This window comes from Pongo pygmaeus, chromosome 18, assembly GCF_028885625.2.
Source record: "Pongo pygmaeus isolate AG05252 chromosome 18, NHGRI_mPonPyg2-v2.0_pri, whole genome shotgun sequence".
In the NCBI taxonomy this organism is placed as follows: Eukaryota; Metazoa; Chordata; class Mammalia; order Primates; family Hominidae; genus Pongo; species Pongo pygmaeus.
This window is the reverse complement of record NC_072391.2, coordinates 86,502,731-86,523,257: the sequence shown is the minus strand read 5'-3', so window position 1 is coordinate 86,523,257 and position 20,527 is coordinate 86,502,731. Positions and strand designations below refer to the sequence as shown.

Here is a 20,527-nt window from a genome sequence, read left to right as displayed (position 1 = left end):
TGCTGGGATTACAGGCGTGAGCCACCACGCGGATATGTTTTAAGTAACTGAATGTATTAAAATTTGACTTTGGCACTAGCAGGCTATTGTGAATAATGTTGCTATGACTATCGTGTACAACAATCTCCTGGATCCTTGTTCTCAGCACTTTTGGATATATATGCAAAAGTGGAACGGCCGGGTCACACGATAATTCTGTCTGATGTTTTGAGAAACCACCGTCCTGTTTTCCAGAGTGGCTACATCATTTTGTGTTCCCATGAGCAGGTGCACAAGGTTCCAACTTTACCACATCCAACCAACACCTCCCTCCTATCTAATGGCTAAGAGCTGTCACCACCGGGGCAACGTGATCTCACTGTGGCTTTTGTTTTCATTTCCCTAACGTTTAGTTGTGCTGATCATTTTTCATGTTCTTATTGGCCATCTGTTATCTTCTTTATTACAAGTCCTTTTTTGAATTAAATTGGTTTTGTTATTATTCTTGAGTTATAGTTCTTAATAAACTGAATATTAATCCTTAATCAAACACATGATTTGCAAATATTTCCTCCGATTCTGTGGGTTTCCTTTTCACTCTCATGATTGTCCTTGGATGCACAAAATTTATAATGTTGATGTAGTCCAATTCATCCAGTTTTCTTCAGTTGCCTGTGTGGGTGATTTCATAACCAAGAAATCATTTCCAGTTCCAGTGCCATGAAGTTTTTCCTCTATGTTTTCTTCTAAGAGTTTTATACATTAGCACTTACATTTAGGTTTTTGATTCATTTTGAATTAATTTTTATATGTTGTATAAAGTAATGGTCCAGCTCCACTGTTCTGCATGTAGATATCCAGTTTTCTCCAGCACCATTTCTCCCCCAGGCTCTATTGAGGTATAACTGACAGATTTAAAAAAATCACATATACTTAAGGTGTGCAACATGATGATTTGATATATGCACACACTGTGAAATGACCATGAGCAAACAGATTTACACATCCATCCCCTCACCTAAGCACCTTCTTTTGAGTGTGTGGTGAAAACAGTTAAGATCTACTATCTTAGCAAATTCCAATCATCATACAGTACAGTATTATTAACTAAAATCTCCATGCTGTAGATTACATCCCAGATCTTACTCATCCTTTAACTTAAAGTTTGTACCATCTGACCAACATCTCCCCATTCCTTCCACCAACCCCATCCTCTGGCACCCAACATTGTACTCTCTGCTTCTGGGAGTTCAGCTTGTTTGGATTCCATCTGAGGTTACATAGGATTTCCTTTCTTTTTTTTTTTTTTTTTTTAAAAAAGGCTAAATAATATTCGTGTGTGTGTGTGTCATAGTTTTGTTTTGTTTTTAGAGATAAGGTCTCACTCTGTTGCTCAGGCTGGAGAGAGTGCGATGGCACAGTCATGGCTCACTGCAGCCTTGAACTCCTGGGCTCAATCATCCTCCTGCCTCAGGATCCTGAGTAGCTGGGACTACAGGCATGCACCACCACACCTGGCCTTCTTTTTCAAGATTGGTTTAGCTAATTGAACTCCACTGAGATCCCATATGTGCATTTTATTTCTTTTCTTTTTTTTTTTTTTTTTTGAGATGGAGTCTTGCTCTGTTGCCCAGGCTGGAGTGCAGTGGCACAATCTCGGCTCACTGCAAGCTCCGCCTCCCAGGTTCATGCCATTCTCCTGCCTCAGCCTCCCGAGTAGCTGGGACTACAGGCACTCGCCACCATGCCCAGCTAATTTTTTTGTATTTTTAGTACAGACGGGGTTTCACTGTGTTAGCCAGGATGGTCTCGATCTGACCTCGTGATCTGCCTGTCTCAGCCTCCCAAAGTGCTGGGATTACAGGCGTGAGCCACCGCACCCGGCCCTCATTTTTTTATTTATGTTTTTTGAGATGGAGTCTCACTCTGTTGCCCAGGCTGGAGTGCAGTGGCTCTACCTTGGCTCACTACAACGTCCGCCTCCCGGGTTCAAGCAATTCTGCCTCAGCCACCCAAGTAGCTCAGATTATAGGCGTGTGACACCATGCCTGGCTAACTTTTGTATTATTAGTAGAGACGGGGTTTCGCCACGTTGGCCAGGCTGATCTCCTGACCTCAAGTGATCTACCATGTTGGCAAGGCTGTACTCCTGACCTCAAGTGATCCGCCTGCATTGGCCTCCCAAAGAGCTGGGGTTATAGGAGTGAGCCGCCGCACCCCGCCTGTGCATGGTATTTTAAAGCTGATTTTGGAAGTACTTTAACATCACTGCTGTCGTATTCTGCTGGTCACAGAGACCAACCCTACTATGATGTGAGAGGACTACACAGAGGTATAAATCTCAGGAAGCAAGAATTACTGGGGCACATCATCCTCCTGGAACAGAGAAGAATTTGGCAACATCCAACAAAACGACAGGTGCAATCCAGCAATCCTACTTCTCAACATTTTTCCTGAAGGCAAATCTCTTAACAATTCAAAAACGCCTTAGATGACCAATTGCAGTCAAGTAGTCGGGTAGCTGAGTGTAGCGTGGTGCATCCAGCAGTGGAGTGCTACGCAGCTACGGAGTTGAAGGTCTCTATGAGCTCCTATGGAGTGATTTCCAAGATACACCATTAAGTGAAAATGTAAACTGCAAAACAGTAGCTACAGTAGGAAACCTTTTCTTTAGAAAAATAGACTGGGCGCGGTGGTTCACGCCTATAATCTCAGCACTTTGGGAGGCTGAGGTAGGCGGATCATTTGAGGTCAGGAGTTCGAGACCAGCCTGGCCAACATGGTGAAACCCCGTCTCTACCAAAAAATGCAAAAATTAGCTAGCCATGGTGGTGCACGCCTGTAGTCCCAGCTACTCAGGAGGCTGAGGCAGGAGAATCGCTTGAACCTGGGAGGTGGAGGTTGCAGTGAGCCGCGACTGCGCCACTGCACTCCAGACTGGGCGACAGAACGAGACTACATCTCAAAAAAATAATAATAATAAAAGGAAAATAGACAATAAAATATACATGTATATTTATCTCTTCATGTTGAATACGAGGAAATACAGATAAGATTATTCAGAAAATAATAACGCACAGGTTGAAAAGGATGGTAGGATGAGAACAAGGTGGAAACGATGGGGACAGGGAAGGATCTCTGAAGATAACATTCTGTTCAGTCCAAACCGAGTTATTTCTTTACATTCTTAATTTTAAAAAATCAACATAGGGCCGAGCGCGGCGGCTCACGCCTGTAATCCCAGCACTTTGGGAGGCCGAGACGGGCGAATCACGAGGTCAGGAGATTGAGACCATCCTGGCTAACACGGTGAAACCCCGTCTCTACTAAAAATACAAAAAATTAGCCGGGCGTGGTGGCGGGCGCCTGTAGTCCCAGCTACTCGGGGAGGCTGAGGCAGGAGAATGGCGTGAACCCGGGAGGCAGAGCTGGCAGTGAGCCGAGATTGCACCACTGCACTCCAGCCTGGGCCACAGAGCGAGACTCTGTCTCCAAAAAAAAAAAAAAAAATTAGCTGGGCATGGTGGTGGGCATCTGTGATATCAGCTACTCAGGAGGCTGAGATAGGAGAATTCCCTGAACCTGAGAGGCGGAGGTTGCAGTGAACTGAGATTGCACCACTGCACTCCAGCCTGGGTGACAGAGTGAGACCCTTGTCTCAAAAAAAAAAGCAACAAAACCCAACAGGGATAGAGGGACACATAAAATGTAATATGCACAGAAACAATCAAACTGAACTTGGTCTAGAATGAGTAACAAAACCGTGTAACAGGAAACATAGTAAAGACTGAGCTTGGCGGGGCCCAGTGGCTCACGCCTGTAATCCCAGCACTTTGGGAGGCTGAGGCGGGCAGATCACGAGGTCAGGAGATTGAGACCATTCTGGCTGATACGGTGAACACTGTCTCTACTAAAAATACAAAAAATCAGCTGGGCGGAGCTAGGAGAAAATTAGTGGGTGTGGAGGCTCAGCCAGGAAAATGGTGTGAACCCAGAAGGCGAAGCTTGCAGTAATCCCAGATTGTGCCACTGCATTCCAGCCTGGGTGACAGAGAGAGACTCTGCCTCAAAAAAAAAAAAAAAAAGACTGAGCTTGAGCATTAGGAGGACACCACATCCAGCGGCCCACGCCCACGGGCAGAGATGAGAATGTAGAGGCCTCTGTTCTGCCTAGGAAGTGGCTCCCTCCCTACTCTCCCACCACTTCCTTATAGAATTTTTATGAATTGTGGATAGGGCATTTGCAATGTTGCCTAGATTGGTCTTGAACTCCTGCCTTCAGCAATCCTCACGCCTTAGCCTGGGATTATAGGCATAAGCCACCATACTGGCCTCCCACTTCCTTAAAGGGGCCATTCAGGCATTTGCCTGTGAATTTCTAGGTATATATACAGTAAGTCCTCACTTAATGTCCATGTAAACAGGTTCTCAGAAACTGCGACTTTAAGGGAGATGACATAAATAAACCAATTTTTAATTATCAGCATTATAAGAAAGCAACATTGAACAAAATGATGTTATTCAAGGACCTGTTGGATGTCGTTTTGCGTAAAGTCACAATTCCAAGACCCCCGGACGGCAATAAGTGGAGACTTGTGGTAGTTACCATCCTCTGGCTCCCACTACTTCACCCTGCTCCCCTCCCCTCCTGCTCTCTCTGCCCCACTCTTGCCTCATGGACCACTCTTCCCTCATGGGACCCACTCTTCCCTCATGGGGACCACTCTTCCCTCATGGGGACCACTCTTGCCTCATGGACCACTCTTCCCTCATGGGACCCACTCTTCCCTCATGGGACCACTCTTCCCTGATGGGACCCACTCTTCCCTCCACTCCTGGACCCCACCCTGCCCAGGGTCTGTAGGTAATAAATCTTTGAATGTGTTTCCTATTGCAGTGGTTGAATTTGCGCCTTCCACCAAAAGGGCCGGGGGGGCCCAGGCTGCATTTTCCTGGAGACCCGGGGCAGCGGGGGGATACAAGGGCAGGCTCCCAGGGCCAGAGCCATGGTCAGGCAGGCACAGGCTGGACACAGGTCAGACAAGAGCCACGGGGCATCTGTCAGCATGAGCAAATTCCCCATGGGATGGACCCCAGATCGCAGGTTAGACGATGAAGCATTGGGCCTTCCACCGTGTAAAAGCTGCGTCCGGTCACAGGTGCATGGCAAATGCCATGTCCAGCCCCTTTGTTTCCCATGAACGCAGGGCTGCCAGCTGCCTGTCACTGGAACCCAGTTTAGCTGAGGGCTCTCCAGACAGGGTGGAGGGAGTCCTTGGAGGCTCTGCTGATACTCAGCATAACCAAGTGACAGATGGCGGCCTGGCCCCAAACTGCAGCTTGTGTGTGTCACAACCACAGTGAAGAGCCTCAGTATGCGTTCCAGGTGAGAGCAAGCGAGTAACTTTGCTCATCTCTCCTGCTGAATGCAACACCAAACCTGGACAGAACGTATGGAAAAGGTCGCTGAAGACTGAGAAGTAAACAGCAGCAAGGAGAACTGGGAAAATACCAAATTTTGAAGCTCTGCCAAGATGATGCAGGGAAGGTGAGCCCCAAATTCGGGCTTGGCCCAGGAGGGTTCTTGGCTTCACCCAGGAAAGAATGTAAGGGTGAGCCTGAGGCAGGAGGAGGCAGGGTTACGGAGGCAGCCATGTATGGAAAGTGGCTGCTCCTTGCAAAGCAGGGCTACCCCACAGACAATGCATGCAGAGTAACTGTAGATGGGCTATTGACTGCTGTATGTATGTATGTATGTACGTATGTATGCATGTATGTATGTACGTATGTATGCATGTATGTATGTACGTATTTATTTATTTATTTATTTATTTATTTATTTATTGAGACAGAGTCTTGCTCTGTCACCCAGGCTGGAGTGCAGTGGCACAATCTCAGCTCACTGCAAGCTCCACCTCTCGGGTTCACGCCATTCTCCTGCCTCAGCCTCCCGAGTAGCTGGGACTACAGGTGCCTCCCACTACGCCCAGCTAATTTTTTGTATTTTTAGTAGAGACGGGGTTCCACCGTGTTAGCCAGGATGGTCTTGATCTCCTGACCTCATGAACCACCCGCCTCGGCCTCCCAAAGTGCTGGGATTACAGACATGAGCCACCACGCCTGGCCTTATTAATTTTTTTGAGACAGTCTCGCTCTGTTGCCCAGGCTGGAGTGCAGTGGTACGATCTTGGCTCACTGCAACCTCCGCCTCCTGGGTTCAAGTGATTCCCCTGTGTCAGCCTCCTGAGCAGCTGGGATTACAGGTGCCCACCACCACACCTGGCTAATTTTTGTATTTATAGTAGAAATGGGGTTTTGCCATGTTGCTTGAGCTGGTCTCAAACTCCTGACCTCAAGTGACCCACACGCCTCAGCCTCCCAAAGTGCTAGGATTACAGGTGTGAGCCACTGCCCCCGGCCAGCAGCTGTATTTATACCCACTTTTAATTGTATGCAAATTAAGGGACTTTTTAGAAGTTTCTGGAGTTTCTGGAGTTTCCAGAACCGTGTAAGGTCACTTTCGGTCATTTCCGTGGCATGTGGCCATGGTACTTGATCTTCTTTGGGTGTGTGGTCTTATTTCTTTCGTTCATTTGTTTAGTTTATGGGTGCCCTTTTATTTATCAGCCAATTTGATAGCATGCTAGACATAACACACATCACATAAGCAAAGCAACCTAAACAAGAGAGCTGGATCCAAGTTATTTACAAAATTGGGACCTCTCTACCTGGCTACACTTTGTTTGCTCTAATGGGTGTGGAAGACGGGTGAGGCAGGGAAGGGGATCTCAGAGTGGCAAATAAGGAAGGGCGGGGGCGATATTGGCTCACCCAATATTGGCAGAACACACAGCAGGGACACTTACCTGTCCACGGAGGCCAAAATGGCACTGCCCGGTTGCCCCCAGGTCTCCCTGGTTTGCAGGGGTTCAGCCATTAGGAGGGGAGCGGCGTGTGGTTCTGCAACCAGCCGACCAGAGGAGTGGGTGTCATGAACCAGCCGACCAGAGCAGTGGGTGTCATGAACCAGCCGACCAGAGCAGTGGGTGTCATGAACCAGCCGACCAGAGCAGTGGGTCTCACACGAGGTGGTGCTGTGGCCACTCGGCTCCGCCACCTGTCAGGAAAGATGATGGCCCTTGAAAGAGCCTGTGGCTAGTGTCACAGGTCTGCAGTGTCACAGCGTTCCACTGTCCCAGCCGCGATGTTTGCAGCTTTGATGGCCATGGCGCTGGTCACTGTCTCTCACTGACCTGCCACCTTGGGTCATTTGCTGCCCTGCCAATCACCGCCTCTCTGCCTCTCACTGTCTTCTCTTCATCCCTTTTTGGCCGTCAAGGTGATGTAGGGCAGGTGAGCCCCAAAACTGCAGCTTGGCCCAGGAGGGTCCTTGACTTCACCCCGGAAAGTATGCGAGGGTGAGCCAGCGGTGGAAGATGCAGCTTTACTGAGCAGCCATGCACAAAGAGTGGCTGCTCCTTGCAGAGCAAGTCCAATCAACAGGCAGAGCACCCAGAGCAGCCACGGGGAGGCTGCTGACAGCTGTATTTACCCATGTTTAATGACACACAAATTAAAGAGATTATTGGCCGGGTGCGGTGGCTCACGCCTGTAATCCCAGCACTTTGGGAAGCCAAGGAGGGCAGATCACGAGGTCAGGAGATTGAGACCATCCTGGCTAACACAGTGAAACCCCGTCTCTACTACAAAATACAAAAAATTAGCCTGGCATGGTGGCGGGCGCCTGTAGTCCCAGCTACTGGGCAGGCTGAGGCAGGAGAATGGCGTGAACCCGGGAGGCGGAGGTTACAGTGAGTCGAGATCGCGCCACTGCACTCCAGCCTGGGTGACAGAGCGAGACTCCATCTCAATACAAAACAAAAAAAGCAAAAACAGAAATACCTCAAATCAACTTAAAGAACCAGAAACGAACAACCAAAACCCAAAGCTAGTAGAAATAAGAAAATAATAAAGATTAGAACAAAAATAACAGAAATGAAAAAAAGGATGAAACCAAAAGTTGATTTTTTGAAAAGATCAACAAAATTGACGAACTTTTTGCTAAATGGACTAAGAAAAAAGAGAACACTCAAATTACCAATAGCAGAAATCCAAGTGGGGACATTACCACTGATTCTACAGAAATAAAAAGACTGTAAGAGAGTGTTATGAAAAAAGTCGTACACCAATTGTATAACCCAACTGAAATGAACACATTCCCAGACACACTAAAATACCAAGACTAAATCAGGAAGAAGCTAGAAATCTGAGTGGACCTGTAAGTAGTATGGAGATAGAATCACTAGTCAAAATTCTGATAAAGAAAAACCCTGACCGGCGCCGTGCTCACACCTGTGATCCCAGCACTGTGAGAGGCTGGGGAAGGCGGATTACCTAAGGTCAGGAGTTCGAAACCAGCCTGGCCAATATGGTGAAACCCCATCTCTACTAAAAGTACAAAAAAATTAGCTGGGCATGGTGGCACACATCTATAGTCCCAGCTACTCGGGAAGCTGAGGCAGGAGAACTGCTTGAACCCGGGAGGCAGAGGTTGAAGTGAGCTGAGATCACGCCACTGCACTCCAGCCTGGGAGACAGAGTGAGACTGCATCTCACAAAAAAAAAAAAGAAAAGAAAAAAAAAAAAAAGAAAAGCTCTAGACCTGATGGCTTCACTAGTGAATTCTACCACATGTTTAAAGATGATTTAATGTTAAAAATTCTCAAACACTTCCAAAACACTTAAGAGGAGGAAATACTTCTTAACTCTTTCTATGAAGCTTGCATTACTCTGACACCAAAGCCTGTCAGAGATATCATAAGAAAACTAGAGACTAATATCCCTTACGAACATTAACGTAATAACCAACAAAATAGGCTGGACGGGGTGGCTCATGCCTATAATCCCAACACTTTGGGAGGTCGAGGCGGGCAGATCGTGAGGTCAGGAGATTGAGACCGTCCTGGCTAACATGGTGAAACCCCGTCTCTACTAAAAATACAAAAGATTAGCTGAGCATGGTGGTGGGCGCTTGTAGTCCCAGCTACTCAGGAGGCTGAGGCAGAAGAATCGTTTGAACCTGGCAGGCTGAGATTGCAGTGAGCCAAGATCGCGCCACTGCACTCCAGCCTGGGCGACAGAGCAAGACTCCGTCTCAGAAAAAAAAAAAAAAAGTCATACATGAAAAACCCAAAGCAACTGTCTTACAGAATGGTGAAAGAATGAACTTTTCCTTTAAGATGAGAAATGAGGCAAGGTTGCTGGCTTTCACCACTTGGATTCAACATAGTACTGGAAGTTCTGGCCAGAGCAATTCGGGAAGAAAATACAATAAAAGCCACCCAAATTGGAAAGCAAGAAGTAAAATAATCTGTTCGCAGAGGATATGATCTTATATACAGAAAATCCTTGAAGATTACACACACAGACAAAATGTGTTCGAACTAATAAATGAATTCAGCAAAGTAGCAGGATACAATGTCAAAATGCAAAACCAGTGCATTTCTATGTACTATCAATTAACAATCTAAAAAGTATTTACAAAAATAATTCTGCTCACAATAGCATCTTGGCCAGGTGTGATGGCTCACGCCTGTAATCCCAGCACTTTGGAAGGCCGAGGTGGGCAGGTCACTTGAGGTCAGGAGTTCAAAACCAGCCTGGCCAACATGGTGAAACCCCATCTCTACTACGAATACAAAAAAATTAGCCAGGTATGGTGGCAGGCACCTGTAATCTCAGCTAGTTGGGAGGCTGAGGCAGGAGAATTGCTTGAACCCGGGAGGCAGAGGTTGCAGTTAGCCAAGATCATGCCACTGCACTCCAGCCTGGGTGACAGAGCAAGACTCCATCTCAAAAAATAAAAGTAAAAGAATAAAATACTCCCGAGGCGGATGGATCATGAGGTCAGGAGATCGAGACCATCCTGGCTAACACAGAGAAACTCCGTCTACTAAAAATACAAAAAATTAACCGGGTGTGGTGGCAGGTGCCTGTAGTCCCAGCTACTCGGGAGGCTGAGGCAGGAGAATCGCTTGAACCTGGAAGGCGGAGGTTGCTGTGAGCAGAGATGGTGGCCACTGCACTCCAGCCTGGGTGACCGAGCGAGACTCCATCTCAAAAAAAAATAAATAAATAAAATAAAATAAAATACTTAATAACTAACTTAACCAAGGAGGTAAAAGAATTGTGCAATAAAAATATACAAAAAATTAAAGAAAGCATAAACAAATGAAAACACATCCCATGTTCATGGATTAGAAGAATTAATATTGTTAAAAATGTCAACACTGCCCATATAAATCTACAGATTCAATGCAATCAATTTTGATTAATTCAAAACACTATTAATTCTTCTATCAAAACATTTTGATAGGGAATTCGTATCAAAGTCCCAGTGACATTGTTTTTACAGAAAAATTCATTTAAAAATTAATATGGGCCAGGCGCAGTGGCTCACGCCTGTAATCCCAGCACTTTGGGAGGCCAAAACAGGCGGATCACAAGGTCAGGAGATCGAGACCATCCTGGCTAACATGGTGAAACCCCGTTTCTACTAAAAATACAAAAAAATTAGCTGGGCGTGGTGGTGGGCACCTGTAGTCCCAGCTACTTGGGACAAAGCTGGAGGACTCACAGTTCCTGATTTCAAACTTACTTCAGGCCGGGCACACTGGTCCACGCCTGTAATCCTAGCACTTTGGGAGGCTGAGGCAGGTGGATTGTCTGAGCTCAGGAGTTTGAGACCAGCTTGGTCAACACAGTGAAACCTCATCTCTACCAAAATACAAAAAATTAACTGGGCTTGGTGGCATGTGCCTGTAGTCCCAGATACTCGGGAGGCTGAGGCAGGAGAATCACTTGAACCCGGGAGGCAGAGGTTGCAGTGAGCCAGGATCACGCCGCTATACTCCAGCCTGGGTGACAGAGCGAGAATCTGTCTCCAAGAAAAAAAAAAAAAAGAAGAAGAAAAGAAAAAAACTCACTTAAAATCTTCAGTAATTGGGTTGGGTGCGGGGGCTCACTCCTGTAATCCTAGCACTTTGGGAAGCCGAGGTGGGTGGATTGTCTGAGCTCAGGAGTTTGAGACCAGCTTGGGCAACACAGTGAAACCTCGTCTCTACTAAAATACAAAAAATTAGCTGGGCTTGGTGGCGCGTGCCTGTAGTCACAGATACTCGGGAGGCTGAGGCAGGAGAATCTCTTGAACCCGGGAGGCAGAGGTTGCAGTGACCCAGGATCACACCGCTTTACTCCAGCCTGGGTGACAGAGCGAGAATCTGTCTCCAAGAGAAAAAAAAAAAAAAAAGGAAGAAAAAAAAACCTCACTTAAAATCTTCAGTAATTGGGTTGGGTGCGGTGGCTCACGCCTGTAATCCCAGCACTTTGGGAGGCCGAGGCAGGTGGATCACCTGAGTTTGGGAGTTTGAGACCAGCCTGGCCAATATGGAGAAACTCGGTCTCTACTAAAAACACAAAATTTATCCGGGCATGGTGGCGCATGCCTGTAATCCCAGCTACTTGGGAGGCTGAGGCAGGAGAAATGCTTGAACCTGGGAGGCAGAGGTTGCGGTGAGCCAAGATTGCGCCACTGCACTCCAGCCTAGGCAACAAGAGCGAAACTCCATCTCAAAAAAAAAAAAAAAAAAAAATCTTCAGTAATCAAAACAGTGTAGTACTGGCATGAAGACAGCCATCTAGACCAATGGAATAGAATAGAGAGCCCAGCAATGAACACTCCTAAATATGGTCGAACGATTTTTGACAAGGGTGTTGAGACCAGTCGATGAAGAAAGGACAGTGGTTTTTCAACAAATGGTGCTGGGGAAATGAAATATCTTCATGCAAAAGAATGCAGCTGTACTCTTACCTAACACCAGATACAAAAATTACCTAAAAATGGATCAAATACCTTAATGTAAGACCTTAATTTATAACACTCTTAGAAGAAAACATAGGGCAAAAGCTTCATGACACCAGACCTGGCAATGATTTCCTGGATATGACACCCAAGGCACATGCCAGAAAAGGAAAAACAGATTGACCTTCATAAAAATGAAAAAGTTTTGTGCATCAAAAGACAATATTAACACAGTAAAAGAGCTACTCGCAGAATGGGAGAAAATATTTGGAAATCATATATATATAATAATGGATTAATATCTAGAACAAAGAGAGAACTGCTAACGCTCAATAACAACAACAACAACAAAAAGGAACAGCCCAATTCAAAAATGGGTAAAGGACTTGGACAGATATTTCTCCAAAGAAGATACACAAATGACCAATAAGAACATGAAAACATGTTCAATATCACTAATCATTAGGAAAAAGCAAATGAAAACTACAATGAAATACCATCCCATATCTATTATTAGGATGACTGCTATCAAAAAAACAGAAAATAACAATGTAGGTGAGGATGGGAGAAATCGGTACCTTGCTGCTGGAAATGTACAATGGTGCAGCCACTGTAGAAACAGTCTGGTGATTCCTGAAAAAGTTAAAAATAGAACTACCCTCTGATTCAGCAATTCCATTTCTAGGTATATACATTGAAAATAATTCAAAGCAGGGTGTCAAGGAGATATTTATATTTCATGTTCATAACAGCATTATTCACAATTGCCAAAAGGCGGAAGCAACCTAGTTTACAGAAACAGATGAATGGGTAAACCAAATGTGACATATCCATACAATGGAGTATTATTCTGCCTTTAAAAGGAAGGAAATTCTAACATATGGAAGGATATGAATGAATCTTGAGGACATTATGCCAAGTGAAATAAACCGTTCACAAAAAGAAAACTGCTGTGTGATTCCACTTCTGAGAGATACTCAGTGTAGTCAAAATCACAGACAGAACATAGAATGCTGGTTCCCCGGGGCGAGGGGGAGGGGCTATGGGGAGTTATTATGTAACGGGCATCGAGTTTCTGTTTTACAAGGTGAACAGAGTTAAGGAGCTGGACGGGGGTGACGGCTGCACCATACTGTGAATGTATTTGATACCACTGAACTGCACACTTAAAATGGTTAAGATGATACATGTTGTTGTGTTTTACCACAATAAAATAACAGAAACCAAAGGGAACATGGGTGTTGGCAAGGATGTCGGGGAACGGGCACCCTCCTGTATTGCTGGTGGTGAAATCGAGCCACCGCTGCGGAAAACCGTTCTGCGGTTTCACAAACAGTTCACACCCTAAGGCCCAGCTATTCACGCCTAGGTATACACCAAAGATAAATGGAAACAGGCACCCAAATACTTGTACGAAAATGTTCATCGCGTCACTGGACACAAAAGGCAAAAAGTGGAAACAACCCGCTGTCCATCAACAGAGGAAGAGAGAAACGTGTGGGCTCCATCCACGGAATATTCTTCACTCCTGCCAAGGAACGCGGGCGTGATCCCCGCTCCACCGCGGACGAACCTTGAAGACGCGATTCTAAGCGAAAGACGCCGGAACACAAAAGCCACAGCACGTAGGGCTCCACTGAACGGAGGTCACAACAGGCTGGTCCGCGGAGCAGGGCGGGGGCTGCAGGGCCCGGGAGGGGCGCAGAGAGCGGCTGCCGACGGGCCGGGCTCTGCTCGGGTCGAAGCTGTTCCGGAGCCCGGGAAGGTGCTGGTCCCGCAACACTGTGGGGGGGCCCCACTGAGCTCAGCCCCGCGGCCCGGTTTATGTGACGTGAGTTCCACCTCAATCTAAGTGTGAGGAAGCGAGCAGCGTTCTTAAACGCAGAAACGTGCCAATTCGAATTGTTAACGCGAGCGCAGAGCCCACTGACAAAGCAAAGTAAGACAAACCGGGAGTCAGAAAACTCAGCGACCCACAGGATCCACCGTGATGTTTCTCACAAATGTTACCGCGAAAACAATCGGACTTGAAAATAAACGCGACCTACCTGGTTCTCGGAAGGGGAGAAGGATCCGGGCGAAAGGCGTCAGTGCTCCCTCGCTCGCCCCGTAGACGCCGCGCAGGCCCCGAGCTCCCGAGCGGCGGTTTCAGAACCCGCGGGTCACCGGGGAGCTCCTCCCGCAGAACCAGCCGAAAGCTCCCAGCGCGGAGGAGGGCGGGCGGCTGCCCTCCCCGACCTCGCCCGCCCGCGCGGACGCCCCCGGCCCCACACGGGGACCACCCCGGGACGCCCGCCGGACCCCGCGCGCCCGCGGGCAACCTGTGTGCACCTGCGCCCCGCACGCACCTGAGCGCTCCCGGCCACGCCCCTGCCACGCCCCCGGCCCCCACGTGCCGCCCTCACGGGGCCCCGCCCTCTCGCCGTTCGGCCGCAAGCCCCGCCTCTCAACCTCCCCGCCCCTTAACCTCCCCGCCCTATGCCCCATATCGGGCCCCGCCCCACTCAGGCCCCGCCCATTCACGCCTTAGGCCCCGCCCCCATGCAACCCCGCCCCACACCCCGCCTCCACAGGACTCAGTCCCCGCCCCTTAATGCCTCGCCCCGCCCCCCCCAAGCCCCGCCCCAGGAGCCCTCCCTGGTCCAGGCCCCGCCCCGTCCCGAGCGCAGCCGGCGGCCGATGGAGCAGGAGGCGCGGGTGCTGAGAGCTGCGGGCGGCTTTGGCCGGGCCCGGCGCCTGCTGGCCGCCGCCTCGTGGGTACCCTGCATAGTGCTGGGGCTGGCGCTGAGCTCCGAAGCGCTGCTTACCGCGCAGCCCGCGCACCACTGCCGACCGGACCCCACGCTGTTGCCCCCACCGCTGCGCGCCCTGCGCGGACCCGCGCTGCTGGACGCCGCCATCCCGCGCCTGGGGCCCACGCGCGCCCCGAGTCCCTGCCTGCTCCTGCGCTACCCAGATCCCGCGCCCCGCACCCGCCCCGGCCCGCGCCCCGCGCCCGCGAGCAACGGCACCCGGCCCTGCACACGCGGCTGGCTCTACGCGCTGCCCAGCGCCGGCCTCCTGCAAAGCCCGGTCACCCAGGTGCGCCCCCGTCCCTGCTGCCCCGCAGCCCTCCCTGCTCCCAAACCGCCGAGGCCCTGGGTGTCCTTTCTCCATCCTACCTGGCGCCTCTGACCCGGGCCCCCCGGCCGTCCTCCTGGGCTTCCTGCTCCGGGGCGGCCGCCGGCCCGACGGTGCGGCAGACGGGCGCGCACCAGCCAGGCCCGCGGAGAGGCTGCTCCCAGGGGCCGGGCGGGGGCTGAATCTGGGCCTGGGAGCTGCCAGGCGCGGGGCGGCCTGGGGCGCCGGAGGATTGGAGCTGAAGGCGAGGGCGGCCCGCGCCGGTGGGGGAGCAGGGTCTGGAATTTGCTTCTTGACCACCAGCGTCTTGAGCAGACCGTGGCTTTGGGCTGGCTTTCCAAGGCAGAGTCTCTGCTTGGAGGGACTGACGTGGTCAGCACAGATTGGGGAAGGTGGGCTTCCCATCAGTGAGGCGCGCAGAGGCTGGGCCAGAGACCGCATTGCCTGAAGGGAAACCTTGATGGTCTGCGTGAGAAGAGATGGGGAGGCGGGCGGCAGGGACCTCCAGGCCCCTTTCATCCCTTTCCACGCTGGGACTGAGACCTGGCCACCCCTGAGGCAGCCTTTGCCCCGCGGCCCCCACCCCCCACCCTGGGAGGATTGGCCCCATTGTGGAAACTGGGACGGGGTTGCCACATCTTCGCAAGGGCTGCCTGGGGCCCTGGAACCCGCCGGGCTTCTCTCTCCACCCTGCTCCCTCCCACCTCCAACCTGCCCTCCTGTTTGGTGCCTGGATCCAGGAATGCCCCATCAGCTTTCACAAAACGTCAGGTTTGAAAGTAAAATCTCAGGTATAGCATGGCCCCCAGCAATAGATTAAGTTTGGCAAGAAGACCCAGGAACTAGAAGGGGTGGGGGGAGGCGCAGAGCTGAGGTCAAGGGTCAAGGGCCTCACCGGGAAATGCCGCTGAGCACAGCTCTCCAGCCGCTGCCCGAGTCCCTCTTGAAATGGGCAGGGCAGGGAGGGCGTGGGTACCAGCGCAGGTGCTGGGGCTCATTTCTTAGGCCTGTGTCATGGCTATGACCCTTGGCCGGCAGGGGTGGGGGCTGTATCTATGACGCCACCAAGGCCGTGAGTGTCCCTGGGGTGCCTTGGAATAGGAGGTGGAAACAGGCCCGACAAGAGCTGGCTGTGGGGGAAGAGCAACGGTGTGTGGAGGTGGGGAAGGCCCTATCTAGGGACAAGCAGAAAACTTAGGGTGGGCAGATCCCCCCGACCCCTGTGCAGGGGCTACCAGAGACCAGAGAGGCTGCTGTGTGACCTGGACCAAGCCCCTTGCCCTCTCATGCCTCAGTTTCGCCTTCTCTCCACGGAGGGATTGAGCAGGACATGGAGGGCCCCTTCCAGTAGCCATTCTGGGACTCCCTGCACCTGTCCCCAGGGGAGGGTCCTGAGCTGGCTTCCACGTGGCTGCTGTTCCCCATAGTGGAACCTTGTGTGTGGAGACGGCTGGAAGGTCCCGCTGGAGCAGGCGAGCCACCTCCTGGGCTGGCTGCTGGGCTGTGTCGTCCTGGGAGCAGGCTGTGACCGGTGAGGCCCCTTCCCTTTTCCTGCTGCCCAGCAGCCCTCCCCTCCGCGTGCTCTCAGGGTTCAGCTAGACCTGGTGCTGCCAGGATGAAGGTTGGACCCTGGGTCATCCTGACCCTGTCCAAGCATGTCCCCCGCTGCCCAACAGGTTTGGACGCCGGGCAGTTTTTGTGGCCTCCCTGGTGCTGACCACAGGCCTGGGGGCCAGTGAGGCCCTGGCTGCCAGCTTCCCTACCCTGCTGGTCCTGCGCCTACTCCATGGGGGGACATTGGCAGGGGCCCTCCTCGCCCTGTACCTGGCTCGTGAGTACCCTGTCACTGGGGGAGGGGCAGTGGATGGCCCGCAGGCCTCTGAGGCTCCCTTGCCGAGGGCCCCGAGCTGCAGGGACAGCGAGCAGTGAGTCCCTCGGGCATGCTGCTCCTGGGCAGGTCACCAGTAGGTCCCCGCAGTTCCCAATGGAACTGTTCCAGTCCTCCCCGAGGCCTCCACTTCAGCCTGTCTGTGTCTGCCCAGGCCTGGAGTTGTGTGACCCCCCGCACCGCCTGGTCTTCTCCGTGGGGGCTGGCCTTTTCTCGGTGGCGGGCACCCTGCTGCTGCCCGGCCTGGCTGCGCTTGTGCAGGACTGGCGTCTTCTGCAGGGGCTGGGTGCCCTGATGAGTGGACTCTTGCTGCTCTTTTGGGGGTAAGTGTGGTGGGAGCTGGACCAACAGCCCTCGTGGGGGCTATGTAGTTTCGCTCTGCACCGACGTATCCCATGCCAGGTAAACGGCTGGGTTACAGGGTCACAGAGAACCACAGTGACGTCCTGCCCCTGAGCCTGGGGGTGGGGTGGGGACCCTGGCCTTTGCCTCTCCTTCCAGGAGGAGGTGGAAGGAGCCGTGGGCATCCTCACCAACCCTGCAGGTTCCCGGCCCTGTTCCCCGAGTCCCCCTGCTGGCTGCTGGCCACAGGTCAGGTAGCTCAAGCCAGGAAGGTCCTGTGGCGCTTTGCAGAAGCCAGCGGCGTGGACCCCGAGGACAGTTCCTTGGAGGAGAACTCCCTGGCTACAGGTCAGGCGCCTGCCAGGGAGGACAGAGATTCAGGTACTGGAGGAGGGCTTCGGAGAGGCACAGCTCCTCACCCCCCTCCCCTCACGTGTCTGCGGCTACAGAGCTGGCCATGCTGTCTGCAGGGAGCCCCCAGCCCCGGTACCACAGCCTCCTGGGGCTCCTGCGCACCCGAGTCACCTGGAGAAACGGGCTTATCTTGGGCTTCAGCTCGTGAGTTGAGGAAGGGCTGGGGTCCTGCACCATCCCCCAGTGGTGGGCATATGGTCCCCAGAGTCCCTGGCTCTGGCTGGGCCCATAGATTGGCCCTCTCTCCCAGGCTGGTTGGTGGAGGCATCAGAGCTAACTTCCGCCGCAGCCTGGCACCTCAGGTGCCGGCCTTCTACCTGCCCTACTTCCTGGAGGCCGGCCTGGAGGCGGCAGCCTTGGTCTTCCTACTCCTGACGGCAGATCGCTGTGGACGCCGCCTCGTCCTGCTGCTGGGCACCATGGCCACAGGCCTGGCATCCCTGCTGCTCCTCGCTGGGGCCCAGTGTGAGCTTGGGGCCCCGCAGGCCATACAGGAGCCATTGTGTTTGGGCTGAGGGTCTGCCCCACCAGGGGGCCATAGTGCCCACGGGAGCAGCCTGGGGTGGCAGCTCAAGGCCAGCTGCTGTTTGTTTTCCTCTGATCCTTGTGGAAGGCCCAAAAGGATCTTTTGTGACTGGCCTAAAGTAAGGAAACTGTCTGAGCCTAAGACACCTGCCCCGGCCACAGTGCAGCAGGGGCATGAGTGGTCGAGAGGCTGGGCTGGGTAAAAGCTCTGCCCAGAGTTCCAGGTGGCGGAGGCCGGCCGTGGGCTGGTGTGGGAGGGCCCATATACTCACGGCCGGCCACGTGGTGTGTGGAGCTGGGTGCGAAATGAAATGCAGGCCTTGCTTCCAAAGTATTCGAGATTTTAGGACGGTTCTCGAAATTGCAAAGACAGTGGACAGCAGAGCAGTAGCTGAGCGTGGGCCCGAGTGGAGGTGGTTGGTGTGGCTGCGGCTCAGGGTCAGGATTCTAATATCCTTAGAATCCAAACCAGGCTGGAATGAGGCTGCAGAGGACAGGTTCCCCCGCCAGGTTTCTCAGGGGGGCTGGAGAAGGAGGCTTGGGAAGTGGGTCCCCAGACAGTGGTGTGGTTCTCTGGGGAAGGGCCCTGAGTGGCCAGAGTGGAAGGCCTGGGGGGAGAGCCTGGGAACCCCTGTTCTTTGTCCCCAGATCTGCCAGGCTGGACTGTGCTGTTCCTCTCTGTCCTGGGGCTCCTGGCCTCCCGGGCTGTGTCTGCACTCAGCAGCCTCTTTGCGGCCGAGGTCTTCCCCACCGTGATCAGGTGAGCTTCAGGGTTGCCCGGCCACGCAGCAGGGTCCAGGGCCTCTCATGGGGAGGAGGGGCCAGGTGGACAGGAGGCCCTGTCCCCATACCCCACCCAGGTTCCTGCCTGTGATTCCTCCATCCAGTAAAGACTCGGGGTAAAGCGCTGCGCTGCTCCTAGATGGTGGGGGCCACTGCTCACAGAAGGCTCTGGGCAGACGGCTCAGGAACTGGGAAGGGGAGGGAAGGCCATGCAGGCCTGAAGCCAGGGGTGCGGGGTGGGGCAGAGATGAGGAAGCCTCCAGGAATGGCAGAATTCCAGGGGAAACCATCACTTTCCAATCTTTTTTTTTTTGAGATGGAGTCTCGCTCTGTCACCAGGCTGGAGTGCAGTGGTACGATCTCAGCTCACTGCAGCCTCCAACTCTCTGGTTCAAGCGATTCTCCTGCCTCAGCCTCCTGAGTAGCTGGGATTACAGGCACGCACCACCATGCACAGCTAATTTTTGTATTTTTAGTAAAGACAGTGTTTCATCATGATAGCCAGGATGGTCTCGATCTCCTGACCTCATGATCCGCGTGCCTCGGCCTCCCAAAGTGCTGGGATTACAGGCATGAGCCACTGCGCCCGGCCACTTTCCAGTCTTGAAACGAACAGAGCAAAAAGTGCTCCAGGACGGGAAGGAGGTTTTTCCAAAACAATTTTTCAAATTATCCTCAACCAACAAACCTTAGGCTGTGCGGAGGCCGGGCCTTCCTCCCGCTCACTCTGGAGTCACACGTGTGTCCCCCAATCTGTTGCCCCACCAGCTGCCCCCAACGCACTCTCTCTCACAGGGGGGCCGGGCTGGGCCTGGTGCTGGGGGCCGGGTTCCTGGGCCAGGCAGCCAGCCCCCTGGACACCCTGCACGGCCGGCGGGGCTTCTTCCTGCAACAAGTCGTCTTCGCCTCCCTTGCTGTCCTTACCCTGCTGTGTGTCCTGCTGCTGCCTGAGAGCCGAAGCCGGGGGCTGCCCCAGTCACTGCAGGACGCCGACCACCTGCGCCGCTCCCCACTCCTGCGGGGCTGCCCCCGCCAGGACCACCTGCCTCTGCTGCCGCCCTCTGACTCCTGTTGGGCCGGCCACACCCCGGAGCAGCACTAGTCCTGCCTGGTGGCCCTGGGAGCCAGGATGGGACCAAGGTGAAGGCCTGGGGCATGGCTGAGTACCCCAGACATCTGGTCCAGGGCAAACATATTCCTCTCAGAAGCCCGTGTCTCAGTGCAGGTGGAGCTGTGGGGACAGCATGAAGGTGTCCCCAGCCAGGCCCCAAGCACTAGGAGGCCCTGGGTCTCCCCCCCTGGCCACACCCAGTAGGTGTGGAGGATAAAGGCTTCTGTGGAACTTGGCATCCTCCCTGGTTCTTCCCTCAGGCCACACCTGGGGCCTAGAGGGGCCTCACCTGTGCCTGCTCCCCACCTCTGGGCTCACTAGCGAGGAGCCAGGGTGTCAGCAGCTGCTCTATAGCCCCTGTCCAGGTAGTGGCAGCCCCGGCCGCCCCCTGCCCCAGCCAGGCAGGGTGATATGGGGGCCTGGCCCTCAGGTCCCTGCCAGGCCAGGCCTCCCTGGCCCCATCCCCCTCATGGTCAGTGTGGCACTGGGCGCCCGTCCTGCATGA

At 52.8% G+C, this 20,527-nt stretch overlaps 2 protein-coding genes across 6 annotated transcripts in view; one reads left to right on the top strand and one right to left on the bottom strand.

Annotated features, from left to right (window-relative positions):
* ZNF778 (zinc finger protein 778) overlaps positions 1–14,168 on the bottom strand; it is a 40,914-nt gene extending 26,746 nt beyond the window's left edge. Inside the window, exons 1-2 of one of the 2 annotated variants that reach the window (XM_063654590.1) lie at positions 13,888–14,168; positions 6,846–7,096 (exon numbers count right to left, since the gene is read on the bottom strand). The gene's annotated coding sequence lies outside the window, so the exon portion shown is untranslated. The remainder of the gene's footprint in view (positions 1–6,845; positions 7,097–13,887) is intronic. The other variant, XM_054455414.2, reaches the window with a different exon arrangement.
* Positions 14,169–14,271: 103 nt separating this feature from the next.
* On the top strand, positions 14,272–20,258 carry SLC22A31 (solute carrier family 22 member 31). 4 transcript variants are annotated; one of them, XM_054455420.2, is made up of 9 exons: positions 14,272–14,920; positions 16,387–16,490; positions 16,636–16,790; positions 17,002–17,170; positions 17,392–17,537; positions 17,639–17,747; positions 17,854–18,068; positions 18,777–18,888; positions 19,707–20,258. In XM_054455420.2, exons 1-9 carry the CDS (start codon positions 14,318–14,320, stop codon positions 20,011–20,013), a joined length of 1,920 nt encoding a protein of 639 aa, XP_054311395.2. In that variant the 5' UTR covers positions 14,272–14,317; the 3' UTR covers positions 20,014–20,258. The 4 variants fall into 4 exon arrangements, with proteins under 4 accessions (XP_054311395.2, XP_054311394.2, XP_054311396.1 ...); XM_054455419.2 differs by having other exon boundaries at positions 19,680–20,258; XM_054455424.2 differs by lacking the exon at positions 14,272–14,920 and adding an exon at positions 16,080–16,118.
* The last annotated feature ends 269 nt before the right edge of the window (positions 20,259–20,527 follow it).